We start from the raw sequence: 17,418 nt of genomic DNA on the forward strand, positions 1-17,418 counted from the left end.
CCCACCAGTCGAACACGCGTTCCAGTCCCCATAAGAGCACAGTATGAAGTCGTGCTCGCTGCCGCCGCAACGTGGACGGATGAAGGCCACCGAATCCAGGCTAACAACCACCATGCTCGTCAAACGAAGTGAAATGACAATCTGTTAACGGGAGGCAAAAACATACCGATCTGGGACAATTATCTCCCGAGCGTTGTCTTCGCTGAGCTTGTGAAAAAGTTTCGTGCGATCTTGTCGGACGAGTTTTACAAACTGCGCAGGTGCAGTCCGTGTGCGCTGTGTCGCTTGCACTCCACATCTGGGGCGAGATAGGTAGAGGCCTCATCCGATTCCCGAGAGCATGCAGGTGTTTTCATTGTTGTTTTATTTTTTACCTCGAAGTCAGTTAATTGCAATGTGAAACGTTTGTTCAGATGGGTGATAGCCAACAGCGTTGCGAAATGCCCCCCCCCCCCCCCCCCCCCCCCCCGTTCGGTTTCATTTATATGCTGGGGAATTCGAGCTTCTAACAATTTTATCCCTTTCAACTCCTCGGAATGAAAACACTGGGCCCATTCCCACACCTGGAATGACTGAACTCCCCCATTCCGTTCATTTAATTCCTAAACGAAAAAAAAAAAAAAAAAAACGGAAATTAGCAGTCACATTGTGTTACTGTAAAGAAGCCGCATAAAAGTGCTGACATTATCAAATTCGGACACGACTGCAAAACTATGCAAAGGGCTTTTCAAAGCATTCATTATAATAAGCGGAAGATCTCGGCGTGGAGCGTCTCTTTCCTTATCTGCTACACAAATTACTGAAGCAGGCGATGGAGTTGACGATGTCGCAGACGATGTAGCAGGCGATGGTGCTCATCCGGGCTACATAGGGGGCGCTGAGGGGATCTGCTAGTGATGACGTTTAGAAGAGGAAACGCGCAGGCCTTGTGCTCTAAGAGGCATTTCACCGCCACTTTCGCAAGTCAACGGCAGGCGAGGAATTCTTCAATGTGTACCTCTTTCTCGATCACTTTCAGTTTGATGGTGCGAAGAACCTGCAGCGAGAACAAAGCTCCAAGCCACACAGACGCCTCGACAAAAATCTATACACCAAAGGGTTTTAAAGCCAATTGTGTGCCACCCACAGATTTACTGAATCTGGGTTAGAAACGGACGCGTACATAGCTCTCGTGTTCCATTCCTACGTCGCATCGTACTAACCCCCGAAAGTATACAGGCTTCGCATCATCCGCCAAGCGAGCATCTTCAACGTCTTCCTTTATCAGTCACTAGAAGGCCGCCATTGGTACGGTACACATGCTGAACCCAGAGCCTTTTGCTGAACCACCACTGAACCAGAGATGATGATAGTGATCAAAGTGGCCAGACTGAATTTTGGAAAGGGTCTGAGGGAAAACAAATTGGGCTTCGTGAAGGTTTCAAAAGTGAAAGGGCCAATCTGCCTCTGAGATTCGGTGGCATTTGGTCTGACGTTGTGGAGGGGTAACTTATCCAGCGCGATCTGCGCTTAATCCGAGGTCTGACGTGCTCCACGCTGCTGTGATTACACAACCGCACTAATACATTCTTCCTGTTGAAACCGCGCTTATTTACACAACAGTTCAAGTTGAAAAGAAGATAGCCATTATGGCTTCGGTTGGAATGAGACACAACGCTCTCGCGGTGAGAGCGTGCTCTTCTTGAGCCTCATCTTCGTCTTCATTGACTGGTGCGATATATATCACGCACACTTGTACGATGCCTTTTCATGTCAAAACAAGCAGGACCGCGGCTCATGTAGATGATTGGCTGAGCAGATCTATGATGTTTGAATCAATTCGGCCTCAGCGTCCCCACACTTGTCCTGAAGCCGCGGGTTATTTGTCTCAATGTGCTGAGATTAAAGTGGGCTAGGCGAAAACGTGCGGCCATAGCTGGGTGAGGGCTCATCAGTCAATTCATGATATTCCGGAGCCTGCCAAAATGCGATGAACCTAATGCCACCGTATTGCGAAGCTCCTTATGTTCATGCGAGAAAGACTAGACGTCTATAGAAGCTCTGACAATACATACGGGTGCCTAAAACTAATCAGATCTGGAGCTCACCTAATATCAAAACAATGTCAGCCTTCTTCCTTTCTTTCTCATCCTAAATAAAAAAAAAAAACTCTATTTGGCTAGAACAAGGCGTCGTGTACCACGTGTGACTTGACTGATAGCATCAGCGTCGCTGTGCAGATCATGCACAGGTGGCGTTTCTGCCACAATACGGAAAAGCAAAAAAACACCATCACTTCCAGCCTACTATTGGCGACGTGCGCGACCGAAAGCGTCGCTGTGGTCGGGCTTCCACGATTGGCCCAAAAGCTGACTATGACAAAAGCTGACTAAAGCTATTGGCGGGATCGAAAACGTCGCTCTCGCCGGTCTGCCACGACTGGCAAAACGCCACATATGACGTCAGCAAAGGATTTCCTATCGACGGAAATAAGACGAATGAAAGAACTTTAATTTCGACGGTGTTGGCAGTGTTGCTTTGAGAGCGCAATGATTTCAGGCTTCCACCATGCTATTACAAACACCATCGAACTTGTTGTTCGCAAGGTAATGACGTCACAAGGGGGAACCATAGGAGGGCGCCACCGAAACATCTCGCCGCTAAAATGCCGAACCAGGCAATGAGCGCACCACCCCCTCTAGCTGCTCCAGCCCACTCTGACCTCGCGCAATGAATTCCTCTTGGTGAAGTAGTACAGCACTGAACGGACTGATTGATCACTGCCACGTGGAGTTTAGCGAGCACGATCACGGGATGGCGCCACTGCATAGACACCCCCCACCGAAGCGCAAACTTCCTCAATTTATTTCGTAACGACAGTGCACCGAGGAAGTACATTAGCAGATATAGATTCACAAGTAAATTCGCTCTTTTCTTGGTATTCAAGGCCACGCGTAAAACGACAATGAACGCAAAATCGAAAATATTAATACCGTGAAGCTGTAAAGTTTTTTTTATTATGATTAATATTGTTATTATTATCTTTCGAATACAACCTCTCCGACGCCAATAGGTACCGAAAAGTTGTCATAGGAAATGCATGGGCTCATTTTCTTTGATATCCTCTTAATTCTCACTTCCCGCCCGGTATAGTCACGGAAGGACGTCATCATTCCACATTTGCACCACTTCGCTTCCTGCGGCTCTCTTGCCGATCCAATTCCTCGTTTTGGCCTCCTGTTCCGGCGAGAAATGATTCCTCCAGTCTCTAGCTGACCGTGCCCTCGTGCACAAACTCGCCAGTTCTCGGTTTCTTCAGGGCCTTTGTCACCTGCTTGTCCTAGTGACTCTCGTGTGAGCCTGGCCCCTCATCGTTGACGTGTGCTTGGTTTTCCGTCGAGTCGTGGCATGTACTGCAGAGCCTCCTGATGTTTTCGAGGCTATAGAGACGTCCAGAATCGAATTCACGAGCCCGGGATCGTTTCGCAACTTTTCGCCAGACTCTCGTCCAAAGAAGTCGGCAATCTTTAATAGCCAGGCTTGAGTATCCCTCTTGAGGCCCTCGTACGTCAAGAGGAGCAGCATCGTGTCTGTGCTCGTACCAGGAGAGCAGGTGGTCAAATTAGTCCCCGAACTCGACTTGTCCCCCGACAAACGTCTCGAAGAACTCGTCGAAGGTACCTTCTTGGAAAAAATAAGCCGGGAAGCTCTTGGTATGGTAGTAGTAGGAGCCGCAGCAATCGTAGGGGTTCCTTGCGATATATATATACTTGGAGTCTTTCGAGTAAGGGTGCTTGCCGAAGCCGAAGTGCGCACTGATGGCTCTCTGTCTGGGCATGTTCTTTATGTCCTCTGCTCCGCTGGATTCTAGGAAGGGTGTGCTTCGAAGTAGCTCGAATATACCCCTCGGAGGAGCGCCGTCCGTGAAGATGGCGAACAAGAGTTGGCGTACCCAGGTTGCTCCACATTTAAGATAGCTTACGATGAAGACGTCATCGGGCTGGGGCTTGTAGGCCAAGGCAGTGTGGACTTTGTCGCTGCGGAAGTAGTAGCTAAGGCGAATGCATTCTACGAGCCAGTAGACTTGAGGAGGCATTTCAGGGACCCGGTCTTTAGCACTTACTAAGAATTAGCTCGAAATGCTACAAGGAATAAGAAAAAAAACGGCTAAAGATTTTTTTTTTGTCATTTAATCATATAACGACGCAAATACGGTTTTCAACAGTACTTACTTGGTAAGACTTTTTTTCACACGAGAACTACACATAGGGTGTTGCTTTTTAATTCTATTAGATTTTTCAAAAAATAATGAAGTGGCGTGTACTTGGAACATTAATCATTGGTCTTCCTTTAATAAATTTAACCAATTAGGAGGGTGATTGGAATCTTGCTCCAATAAAAACTGAAGGAGAGAACATGAGGGCATGCATGCCGTCAAAGCGTCGAGTCAGTGATCCTTCCAATCAAAGCTTGGCGCTCTGACGTCACCAGATGCTCTCATCTCCTCTCCCTAATTCAGTTTCTCTTCTTATCAGGGTTAGATGCCGCTTGCCCTTTTTTAGACTTAATAAAGGAAGACCCACAACTGGTGTTCCAAGGGCCTCGCGGAACAATATACACGCAAAAGCTTCTGACATGGGTGCACACGATATGTTCTGTAACTGACTATTGTATGATCACAAAATCGCCGCCACTATAGCACGACTTTCTCCGTTACATACGCCGATGTTTCAAGATAGTATAATAGTCGTATTGATACTTTGTAGCTAATCGAGAGCACAGGACTTTAACATGAGCCAATTTTTAGGGCGGCGACCAATTTATTAAAACGTTTTATCGTATGATTTGTGTGAAACCCATACCGCAGCAAACAGTCCGACTCCCACGTGGTCCGTCGACCCGAATGGGACTCGTTCGTCAAGCTAGACCATATACTTGCGTTCAGATCTCCGTACGCATAGGAACAAATGCAACCGGTGGGACGACAAGTTGCCGTGGCAAAGAAGCACCAAACGGCCGTTCGTTCGCGTTCGTTCGCACCGCAAGGAGTTGAGCCGGGCTGAACTTTTTCGCTACGTTTGGGAACAAACGGAGTGACCACACCGACAGACGAATCATAGGTCGAGGGGAGCTCGGCCGCGCGCGTTGCATGCCGGTCGGGGTTCCTGCTATCTGCTAAAAAAGATGGCGTCTGCTGGTCATGATCGTCGGCGTGGTCGAAGCTCATCGTTCCGTGTAGAACGCTATCATTGACTGAATTCTCGTCGTGTTACGCCATGATAAACCAGCACGTCTTAGAAGGGAAGGTCCATCTACCCGTGCAGCGTTGTCGTGGAGGCACCCTCAAGACAGTAGAAACGCTCGTGCAGTCGTGTTTGTTTACCTCGACTACAGTGGTCCTTTTTCAGTGTATTTGTCTTCTCGAACATCGCCCTGATTTATTATTAATGAGTTAGCAGTTCCCACTTGACAGGGAAAAGCTGACGGCGTACGTGTGTGAACACAAAGTGGAAAGGGAAGCGCGCAGGTGTGCAGAGCACGCATGCCTTGGTTTCTGCTACAAAATGAAGTGTGAACCAAGTAGCACTGGTCCAAGTAGGTGACCAAAAATTAAAGGAACATCCATTGGTGGCTACTTAGGGAATGCGTTAACATGACCCTTGGGAAATGCCAGACACTTCCCCCTTTGGGAAACGCTAAAACTGACCCCATAACAAAGCCAAAAAGAGGCAGCAAGAAATGGAGGAAGCAAAAGAGAAAGCCATAAGAGATTGAAGGGTTCAGCGTCATCGTTTCTCAAAGGGGGACGTGCGTGCCGTTTTTAAGGGTCATGCTTACGTATTCCCTAAGCAGCCACCAATGGATCTTTTTTGCGCATTCCATGCGTGTGTTGAAGTTCAAGGTATTACGTGTGTTGTTCTTGTTGTTGAAGACTCTGTTTAATGGCAGATGGAATAGAACGGGGGACATAGAAGTAAAGTGGTAGAGAAGATAGGTGGGGTGCCCTTAGTCCAGGGCTCCAATTGCAGGGGTGACTGCGACAGCACTTCCTACAAGCATGTGCTGCTTGTTGGCATCCTCGCTTCGCAGTCCTGCTTCCCACTTCTCTGTCGAAGGTTCTTCAATTGGTGTAAGGCAGTGTATCTACCTGCATACCCATACTAGGTGATGCACGTCGGTCCATCTTGCGTCGCAGAAGGAACATCTCGGCGTGTAAAAGCGCTTTGGATACCATGTGTAATGTTTTGCTGGTATGATGATCGTGTCCGTTTGTAGTCCTCTCCAGAGATGTTATTCCTCTTTGTTTAAGCCTTTGTTGGGTAGTAGAAACTGCCGCCTCGCTTGACGATGAGTCGCCAAGTACGTGTTATACGGCATGTCTGGTGATGGACCCTCGGGGTATGGAGACGAGTCCAAGGATAGAGCTGCTCGGACTGCGGCATTAGCCGCCTCGTTTCCTGTGGGCCCCACATGTTCAGGGGCCCAAATGACATGTATCCCCAAGAGTTGGCTTTTTTTTTAGAATGCGTAACGCTGGCCGTCCAAGGATACCTCGGGCGAATTTCCTGCAGGGTTTCTGCGAGTCGGTCATCACTGTGGCTCTGGAGTTGCAGTTGATGGCGAGGGCTATGGCCGCTTCTTCCGCTTGCTCCACCGAGTCCACCTGCACTGATGCCATTCTTATCAATTCTCCGTCAGCTTTTGCTAGGGCAATCGTGGTCAACCCATTCGCAGGGCCATAGGCGTCCACGTAGAGAGTCCCTTACCTAGTGTCCCAAGACCGAGCGTCCTGCATCGGGTGCATGTTCCGTAGGATTTGTCCTATTGTAAACTTGGTACCTGGTATTCCATCTTCTCTGCCCCCTCGGTCTCTTGGGTGCCCCGGGGACCGCTATCCCAATTAAGCGTATCTAGAAGCCACCTTCCGTTGTCGGTGGTGTCCAGTGTCTTCAACGGCGAGATTATTTGCTCATCGTGTAGCTGTTGTAAACTCCCAGTCTGAGTAGCTTGTCCGTGGCCGTCCGTTTCGGCAATCCCAAAGCGTTCTTGTACGCCTTCCTCGGTATTCTGTTGAGCTTTCCCAATCTTGTTTCTTATCCTTCTCATCATTCCGCCTATACTCTAAAAAAAATGGCCGCACCTCCACGTGGTGAATGATGTTGATTGGGACGAAGCTCTGATGGTGCTGATGATACTGATTTTATAGTTCATAGGTAGTGCTGATGGTGCTGATTTTTTTTTATTGCTCATAGGTAGTGCTAAGTTCCGGGTTGCGTTTCGACTTCATTATTACTGCTTTATGGTCGGTGAAATGCAGAGCCAGTGGTTCTTCTAGCGGACCAGCTTGGATCCGCTAGAAGCCGTGGAAACGCATCTCCACCGCTTAAGTCAACGGTCCATGTCAGAAAGAGAATGTGTGGTATGGAACGTGGTTATATACGCATTTGAGCATTTGACCGCAGCGCCCTCTCGTCTATAAACGTTGAGCCAATGCATGCAAAGTTTAACGCAATTATATATGCATTTGACCGCAGCGCCCTCTCCTGTATAGACGTTGAGCGGCTACATGCAACGTTTAATCCATGACATCCCCAGCTCTTGAGTTACTACCACATCTCAGAGCCCCCTACTCGTCCCGCAGTCGTGGCCGAGTGGTTAAGGCGATGGACTAGAAATCCATTTATGTGAGCGCGGACGCCGGCCGGCCGGACGGACGGACGGACAAGGCTAGACCCTAAGGAGCTTCGCCCCTAAAAAAAAGGGTATCACCTTACACCCTTTTGTCCCATATAATGCACCCCAAAACTTCAATTCGGCCTACAGTGTACTGTGATCGAATTTAACGGTGCAATATAACTTATTACATAGCTAAAGTATGTATCAAAGACCAGAGAAAGAAAACACTGAGGTTTCGCAGTCGAACCAGAAAAACCCCAATTTTTTTTTTTTTTTGTAGTCTGTAACACGTACACTATCTATTCTAATAAGTCGTACCACACGGCTATCAAGCCCCTCGTGAAAGTTAGTACCATCAGATCGAAGTCAGTGCGCTGTACGTCGAACTGAAATGTTGGGGTGTATTATACGGAACAAGGGGTGTAAGATTACACCTTTTTTTTTTTTTCTGAGAGTGTACTTGCATAGCCATCGTTTCGAGTTTGTCCAGCGTCGTCTTGTTTCCCAAACCCGGCGGGATGTACTGTCATAAGAGCCTCACCTCCTTGAGTTTGGTCACCGCCTCTCTGTCCATTATATCGTTGATGTTATCCACTTCTTTCTTTCGCAGGTTGACCAGAACTAGCAGTTCGGATTTTCCTGGGGCACACCGTAGGTCGCAGCTCTGAGCGTACTGCGCCGTGATGTCAGCCGCCCTCCGAAGATTGTCCTCGATCCGCCTGTCGCTCCCGGAACAACACCACAGAGTTATGTCGACCGCGTAGATGGCGTGCTCCACCTGACGCACCTTTTTTAGTGCCCTTGGCAGGCTCCGCATCACCAAGATGATGAGCAACGGAGACAGGACGGAACCTTGATGTGTTCCCTTCGGTCCGAGCTTCTATTCTCCCGACTTGATATTCCCTAGCGTAAGAGCCGCCATTCTGTCAGAGAGGAAGCGTCGTACGTAGTCGTAGATGATTTTGCCGCAGTAGACCTGACTGAGACGTCGTAAGTTAGCCGCAGCCTCCACAGTTCGCCAAGTTATCGTGAAACGGAGCATAGTGTTTGCGTGGAACAGAAATAAAGAATTGGATTGAATATGTTAAGAAATCGCAAGGATCGTACAGCAAAAGTATACGGTTGACGTTTTAAGGCAGGTTTCATAATATGGTGCTACACTCCCTTGTGCTGGCGCCGTGTACCGATTGCACTTTGTCAGCGGTTTTCTGTTCTTGCCGCAAAGCCTGGAGATTTAGGACAGGTATACCCGGCATGCTTCTAACAGCGCACGGTGCTGTTGGGCAAGTATTCGAAGCAGAGAGGAAGATAGCCTCTTCTTGGGCGCCACGCACGAACTAGACATTTTTAAGGCCTTACCATAGCCTCCTTTATACTGACAAAGCCTGGCAAATCGTCACGTGACGCGGCCGCCGCAAGTGGAAAGGTAGAGCGGCAGACAAAAGTTATGTAACGGGCGCCCCGCTGCGGCGAGACGCCGAAACACACTTCTCTCGTGCGATGGAATGTCCGCTCGTGCTTCTCGCGTTCCTCGGGCTACCGTTTCTTTTCTCGTCCGGTATGAAAACCATGCTTCGGGCCCTCGCCCCTGCAAAAGCCGTGTGCTGAATACCAGACTCGCCGAGAAATGCTCTGTGCTATACTAGATCCGATCGCGCTCCAAATCTGCGACCGGACACTCCATGGCTCCGTCATCGAACTGCCAGGCTTTGTGACTATAGAGGAGGCTGTGGCCTTATTAAACAAAAAACACGCTACCCATGTATGCATCTGTTGTGAATATACGACCTGTCTGCGAGAAAAATTTTTGGCGTCTGTTGCGACTCGCAAGACTTTTACTTGATCGCGCAATCGACTTTTACAGTGACACCAAATGCCACGAAACGCTTATTGCGACCACACTTCGGCTTAGTATAACGAATGCATTGAGAAGCCTTTTGCATGCTTTTGAAGTCGTCTCCGAATTTCATAACGCGAGCACTTTTACGCTGCTTCTTTACAGTAGTACAATGTGGCTTTTAATTTCCATTTTTTTCACGTTTAGGAATTAAATGAACGGCATGGAAGAGTTCAGTCATTTCACGAGTGGGAATTGGTCCAGTGTTTTCATTCCGAGGTGTTGAAAGAAATGGAATTGTTGGAGGCTCCCATTCCCCGGAATACAGTTGGAACGGAATGGGGGTGCCCATTCCGCGACACTGTTGGATGTCACCCATCTGAATACACGTTTCACATTGCAATTACCTGACTTCGAGGTAAAAAATAAACATCAAAGAAAACACCTACATCCGCTCGGGAATCGGATGAGGCCTCTACGCAGCTGGCCCAGGATACGGAGGGGAAGCGACGGAACACACACGGGCTCCAGCTGCGCAGTTTGCAAAGCTTGTCCGACAAGATCGCACGAAACTCTTTCACAAGGTCAGCGAAGACAACGCTCGGGAGATAATTGTCCCCGATCGGTATGTTTTTGCCTCCCGTTAACAGATTGTTATTTCGGTTCGTTTGACATGCATGGTGGTTGTTAGCGCGGATTCGGTGGCCTTCATCCGTCCACGTTGCGGCGGCCTCCCCGCGTAAATGCAACGTGCATTCATACTGTGCTCCCATCGCGCCTGAAATTCGTCTGCGACCGGTGGGTTTACCGTTACCTAAAAAGTGGTCCCTCATTTGTTTTTAACAATATGTAGAAGAAAGCGAAGACACAATACAAAGAGTTGCGAGTTCAGTGCTGTGTCTATGTTTTTGTGTCGGTAATTGAGCGAGTGAGGCTGTTTTCTGAGACTTTTATGCGCTGTGAAGTCGTTAGTACACGGAAGCTTAGGCAGCCAGCAGTTGGCAATCTGCGACGACAGCGACACTTGCGCTCGATCGTCCTTTTTGCCGGAAATTCTAGCACCAGCCGCCAGGATCGCTACCTTGTCTTCTTAAGTTCGATACCACACGTATCATACGTCAGAGAATGGAGTTGGTCTATACACCTTTCCAAGAAACGCTCGACCCCAGGGGCAACAAACCATTTTCGAGCCCAGTCACTGGGTTTGAGGCTAGACTCTCACCGACGTCCCGGCTAACCCTAACCGAGTGGACTGGGATGTCGATAGGCGCAGCCTGCGTAGGCGCAGTTTCAAACGCTGCTGGCGGCGAAATTCTCGTCTTTTACCGCCGAATTTTTTGTTTCATGGTGTATGTATTTTCCCGAGGACATTGAGAAAGCAATTGTACCCAATTTGAAAAAAAAAGAGAGCTGTAAAATATTTTTGTTGGGTATGCGCGCGACAGAAGCAATGCCACTGAAATGTTAGTTGTCTTTTTTTTTTTTTACGATAAGTTTTAATGAGCAATCATGTAACGGTAAAGTGTTACATTTGCATGACGGGCGGTAACAAATCTCAGTAACGCATTAGGCTTTATAAATCATCCAGTAGCGCTATTTCGTTACTTATTTTCGGTAACGGGAACAGGGATATTTAACGAAGGCAAAGTACGTCATGAATACGTAGGACAAGTAGCAAATAATAATTGTATTCTAATGGTCCCGCCTCGTCTTTACGGTGTTCTTTTTGTTTTTACAAAGTATCCCCAAAAGTTTTACTTATAGTGGGCTTTGCAGTGCTTTTGTGTAATACCTACTGTTTGATGTTCACCAATGCCCGTAAAAACAAAATCTGGCTCTGGATCACTGTGTCCACTGAAGTATTTAGCAAAACAACAAGGACCGAGCTAGCTTAGATTTCCTGTATTTTTCCAATAAAGACTCAATTGGGCGAGTTCCAACATTAGGGAGTTTTCGTGGACCGCGTTTTCCCCTCCGCTAAGCCCTTGGCAACGAAGAAGCCGCTACTGCGCCTGCGCGCCCATGACCTTGACTGTAGAGTTCCGGGTATCGTAGCAGGTTGTGGAGAGCCGTTGCGGGACGGCGAAAACCATCTATAAAAAACTCCCTATTCACTCTAGTATAGGTATTGTTGCATCGAAATTCGTCCTCGCTGGCGTCCGAGCACTTTAAAAGTTGCTTTACTGTTCTAGATAGTAAATTTGGGTTAGACGACAACAAAATCACACATACCATCCCTTCATCTTATCGCTTTTGTTTCTTGCTTAAATTATTCCGATAACTGAATAATCAGTCCATCCAGTCAAAGTGAACACGAATGAACACGGCTGCTTTTACGTCGATGCTACCGTAGCCAGTCGAACGGAGGTATGACCATACAGCAACGTTACTACACAAGGTAAAGAGAGGACACTTCCATGGCCCCAGCGGTCCAGATAGACCAGTGACAGCTAGCGCTCCTAACGGGCTGCATTAAGCATAAGCTCGTTCCGGTTCCGGTCAAGTTGGTTTTGGTTTCGGTTTGTGCATTTCTGCTCCGGTTCTCTGGTACTCTTTTCCTTCTCTTTATCTCCCTCTCTTTCCTCCTCGATAGGCTCTAGGGAGCTCCTCAACTCCCAAAGCCGCTGTTTTGTTTTTTGCTTTTTTTTTTAATGGCAATGCAGTTTTATTTTAACAGCAAGCCCTAGCAGCACACACGGTCTTCCGTACATCCTAAGGATGTCCTAAAGTTTGGGGGTCGCTCAATAGGTTCATTCCGCCCGATTAGGCTGCGCTCCGTTCGCTCCCCAAGAAATCACACAACGGGAAGTGTGGAAGTAAACGTAACTTGCTTTAATCTTTTCTCCGGTTGCCGGATGCTTTTCTCGTGCACGAGACACGGCCTGGCTGTCCTCGCTGGCCACTGGCCGCCTGTTCTGAAGCAGCGACGGCCGTCACTCGACGGCCCGCTCCGGCTCTCGGTTCCTGGCGTTCTCTTCGTGCCTCAAGTTCTTTTCATTTTCTAGCGCTTGCCCCCCACTGGCCCACGCTCGCACCTCTCTCGGCCGTCCTCTTCTTCTCACGACGCCCCCACAAGTTTCATGGATGTCCTGGATGTTCCGTGGACGTCCATAGAATATATATGCTGCTTAGGAACTTTATTAAATATCTAAATTCGACACCGCGTCTCACAGATTTTTTTCCAGAAATTTTATGCATGCGTTTGTCGTCTTCAACTGCATCTTATTCGTCAACTTCAACCAGGCGCCATGCATGACGTGGTTTTTGTGACGTATTAGGTTAGAACTATTTAGTCGTTTTAAGTACTTTAAATAATTATAAAGCATAAAAATTAAAAAAAATCAATACTCATCACAAAAAGAGTTCTAATTAATTTTAACCAAATTACAGAAAAGCGCCACTGCGGAGGGCATTAAACGCACTATCTGGGCCGCGATCCGGCTTTAATGTCCTCTCTTTACGTTTACTATATTACTCTATATATGGTATGACCACAATCATAGCCTCCTCTATACTCACAAAGCCTCAGCGCACAGCTTTTGCAGCGGCGAGGACCGGAAACATGGTTTTCAAACCCGACGAGAAACGAAGCGGTAGCCCGAACAATGCGAGAAGCACGAGCGGACATTTTATCGCTCAGGACAAGAGTGTTTCGGCGTCTCGCCGCAGCGGGGCGCCCGTCACATGCCGCTTTTAGGGTGCCTACATGTCTGTCTGTCTCAGGGTGAAGACATCCATTGTTGCCCTGAATGTGCCAGCGCGTGACGTTCCCGCGCACTCGGTGCGTGACTTGGGCGGTAAAATGGCGTCTATGCATTAGCCAAAGCTACGCGCTCGAGCTGAGTGACACCGGATTGCGCGCGCTTCAAAACGCATAAAGAAACGAGTGGGCGGAAAAATGGCTGAGATGGCACCACTCAAGCAAAAGCGCGCATGTGTATGAAGGCACTCTAGCCGCTTTCTAACCTTTTTTTTTTGGCATGTCTATTTAGAAGACACCCGATTCATAGGGAATCACCGCATAAGTTCATACATACATACATTGTCTGCCGCTCTACCTTTTCGCTTTAGGCGGCCGCGTCTCGTGGCGATCTGCGCATTGTCAGTCTAGAGGAGGCTATGCCACAATGAATGCGTAGAAGGCGAAGAGAGAGAGCGTGATCCGTTGTGTGTGATTGCTGTTCTCATGAAGTAATTACAACGAACGCTAGAGGCTCAGCTGGCGCTAGTATCTACGGGACTTCCGGTTGCAAATTGAAGCAGACAGCAAACAGTCTACTTTTCCAGTCTTCCTGTGTATTCCTATGGTGAAACGTACGTGATATTTTTCTCTTCGCAAGGGAATAATCGAAATCAGCGTAGTTTCTTTACTCGTAACGGGTACTATGTAGCTTTATTCACATTATAAAAGTGTATTTTTATTTATTTAATGTTTTTTTTGTTGTTACTCAGCGATGTTTAAGTTAGCAAAAATTGAGGCCCAGGTCTATGTTGTACAGCGTGATATGTCGATAGAGGCTATCAGTTCAAGCAAAAAACATGAAAGACGTTTGCAATTCTCTGTAACGCCGAATTGGAGTGCAGCTTTGAGGAGGAGGGAAGGGGGGGGGGGGGGAGGATACGGAGAGAAGGGTACACACTTCCTCCTTCTCCGCTAAATTTAGCGAGACTATTGCCAATGTTAGATGCATGTGACGTCATACGTTACGTGATGTATCACGTGACGTCACACGTCACGTGTTTTTCATAATGACGTCACACGTGGCGTAACGAGGGCGACGTTTTGACGTTACTGTGACGACCCTCGTGAGGATAATCGTGACGTCACGTGTGACGTCACGTAATGCAACGCGCGGTTACGCCGACGCCATTCAACCCACAAACGGGCGCCTAAAAGCTGTGCTCTAAAAGAACAATTAAAAAGTGCGTAGGATTTATTCAAGCTGCAATAGCATTAAAATGACGGAAACGCAGTTTGTTACTAATGCACAGTTTGTTTCTAATCCAGTACGTGTTCTTTGTTCCATAACTCCATGCTTGGTTCTTGTTGTCTGCTTTGGTTGTTTGATTTGGCATATATTATCATAATTTTGGTGTTTGGTAAAGCTAATTCACTTTGTGTGCTTCGTAGTATTGACTATATGCGTAAATACGTTCCCTATAATAGCAGCCTGCAACGTCAACACGCATTTTACACGTATATTGGGCTATTTTAGCGCAGTGTTCAACGCCATGAATTCTAAAGAAAAACGCTCTGACAGATATGTTTGTACAACCGATTGTAAAACGTTCAAAACTTTTTTATTCTGTCACAACACTAAGCAAAATTTGCTCTTATAATCAAGCGCGAAGAGAAAACGCATTTGCGTTTTAACATAGGAATGCATTACGGGAAGTCAAATTTAGACTGTTGGCTGTCTGCTTCAAAATGCAACGGGGCACTAGCGCCACCTGAATTTCTAGCGTTTATTGTAATAACTCTGTGGGTGTTCACTCAGTAGACCACTTCCAAAAATCCCAACATCCAACACTGCGTGCGTTGCATTATGGGATTTGTTTGGCCATGGAGAGGAGTTTCATGGTTTCGGCTTCCATTGCCCCGAAGTGGTGCCTCTCTGTACTGCATGAGAATAAAGTCAGCACTCGCTTGCATCGCACCCATTCATCTTCGTGAGATGAATGAGTGCAATGTCTTCGTATGGAATGAGACAAGAGTGAGGCCTGCCGCGTCCCATACCTTTCTGGCGGCAGGCTATCACTCTATAGAGTGCAGCATGTCCCTCCCGGGTCACGCATCATTTGGACATTGAGACGGTGGAACAGGATGATCGGCCCAATACATGTTCTGCCTTTGTTTACTTGCCCAAACTCTGGTACGTCGGGAGCCCCCCGAAACGTGCCCCAGAATTCTATCCGTGTAGGTTGTATTCACTGCCGGGTATTGCTGTGAGCGCGAATGCTGAGCGCGTGCTGATGGCGAGCTTCCACAGTTATATTGCAACGTGCATTCCGCACCATCAAGAGTGCCCGTCTTAGCATCCTATTGATATGAGCTCGTTCTGAGCATGAGCTATAAACAGCACCCACAATTATGCTGTCCAGTGAATAGTTGCATTCACTGCCGGGCATTGCTGTGGGTGCAACTGCTGACCGCGTTGCACAGTTCCTTTGAACGTGCATTCCGCACCATCAAGATTGCCGGTCTTAGCATCCTGTTAATGTGAGCTCGTTCTGAGCATGCGTTCTAAACATAGCTTCCAGTGAATAAACCCCGAGTGCACCGTTAGTTTAAAGAAAGTCACATAAGTATTCGAAAATGTATGCACTGTATTTGGTCGTGACGGGATTTCGTGAATTGAGATTGGCAAATCGAAACCGAAACGGTAGCCAAAAAGTTACCCAAGACGCCTTGCGGGGGTCGCTTCGATTTTGATTTACGGCGCTAAGATCGCTTCGATCATGCAAGAGGTCTATTCTAGAGCCACTCTATATGGCAGCGTAGCTGCCAGAGTAGCGACACGACGCAAAATTATCTAGATGCACGACGTCAGAAGCGCCTATAGTGATCTCCATTTTGGGCCTGGGAGGTTTCTATGGTAACCGTACTGCTAGCGACGCCGGGTGGCAACCTTTGTCTAGTTGATATCTCCATTCGTTAATTGAAAAGTGGTGACAGACCTAGGCTATGTTCCAAATCTTACCCGAGTAACCTGCCTCCTACGTCAGCGGGTAATACCACGTGACATCGCGAGTAAACGATCCGCGACTCGATTTTGGAACGGCCAGGATAATCACCTGGATACTACGCGGATTGGCTTCGTCTTGGGCGACGGCAAAACGAAAACACAGCAGCGATGGCAGAAAATAGCAGACGATCCTTTTGATCATGGAGAAAGCATCCGAAGAACGGTAATGTTAATGACGACGCGGTGTATTTTGAGGTGAATCCACCAGCTCCTTTTACTCACCTTAGTTTTGAGATGCATATTGAGATCAAAATTACTTACTCCTTACAGCTAGACATAAAAAAATGTGTTTTTATTAATCAGCGCGATCGCTGCAATTCTAGTCACGGTGCCCTAAACGCATATATTCCACGCATTGTAATTTGCACCGATTATGTTTTGCGGAAATATATTCCACACGGTGTAGCGGTACAGCGCGAGGGTGCTTTCTCCAGAATGATATGAAACTCACGTTCGCTTTGACGCAAATGTGATTACAGTGAAATTTTCGAAGCCTTCACTGCTTTACAAACGTTATCCTCTCATTACACACACTCTGGAGGAAACAAAAATACTACATTATCATATACCGAGTTCAAACATTTTCGGCCTTGAACGTGAGAATACGGCATTCCCCCAACGCCGAGGACGAGGATGCGGAGAAGCTCCTGTTTACGCTCGCACTCAGATAATAACAAGTACACGTTCCCGGGAAGGTGGACGGTCTGGATGTAATGCAGTCAATTCCTGCGTTGACAACACCAAATCGCAATAACCACACATGCTGCACCTAATTCTTTGTCATTTCGAACGTCCGCCACCAAAACCAACGGAGCAAGCGAGCTTTGACGGCTGTCGGCGCAGAAAGCAGACGACGAACAGATCACGTGACGTATTTACTCGATTTGATCCGACTTTACCCCCCGATCGAGGAGGGTAGCGCGAGTAATTACTCCGGAGTAAACAACCCGCTTCTGAAACGCGAGTTCTGACGTCATCGAGTAAGCTCGAGTAAGTTTTGGAACGCCACGGTACGAAACTTTTACTCCGGAGTCGGATCGAGTAAATTTTGGAACACAGCCCTAAAAGTAGTAGTAGTAGTATAAAACGTTTATTTGAACCGCTTTAAGGGGGAGGGGGAGAGGAATGAGTCAATGGCATCGCGGCCTGGACTCGCGGTAGGGGGGAAGGGAATTATAT

At 47.7% G+C, this 17,418-nt stretch overlaps 1 protein-coding gene across 1 annotated transcript; it reads right to left on the minus strand.

The window, feature by feature from the left end:
* Positions 1–3,601: 3,601 nt before the first annotated feature.
* On the minus strand, positions 3,602–4,075 carry LOC115315026 (sulfotransferase ssu-1-like). Its single transcript, XM_040206774.1, has one exon. The coding sequence runs from the start codon at positions 4,073–4,075 to the stop codon at positions 3,602–3,604; it is 474 nt and encodes a 157-aa protein (XP_040062708.1).
* Between the last annotated feature and the right edge of the window lie 13,343 nt (positions 4,076–17,418).

Source organism: Ixodes scapularis, unplaced genomic scaffold (genome assembly GCF_016920785.2).
Source record: "Ixodes scapularis isolate PalLabHiFi unplaced genomic scaffold, ASM1692078v2 PGA_scaffold10__122_contigs__length_95168666, whole genome shotgun sequence".
NCBI lineage: Eukaryota > Metazoa > Arthropoda > Arachnida > Ixodida > Ixodidae > Ixodes > Ixodes scapularis.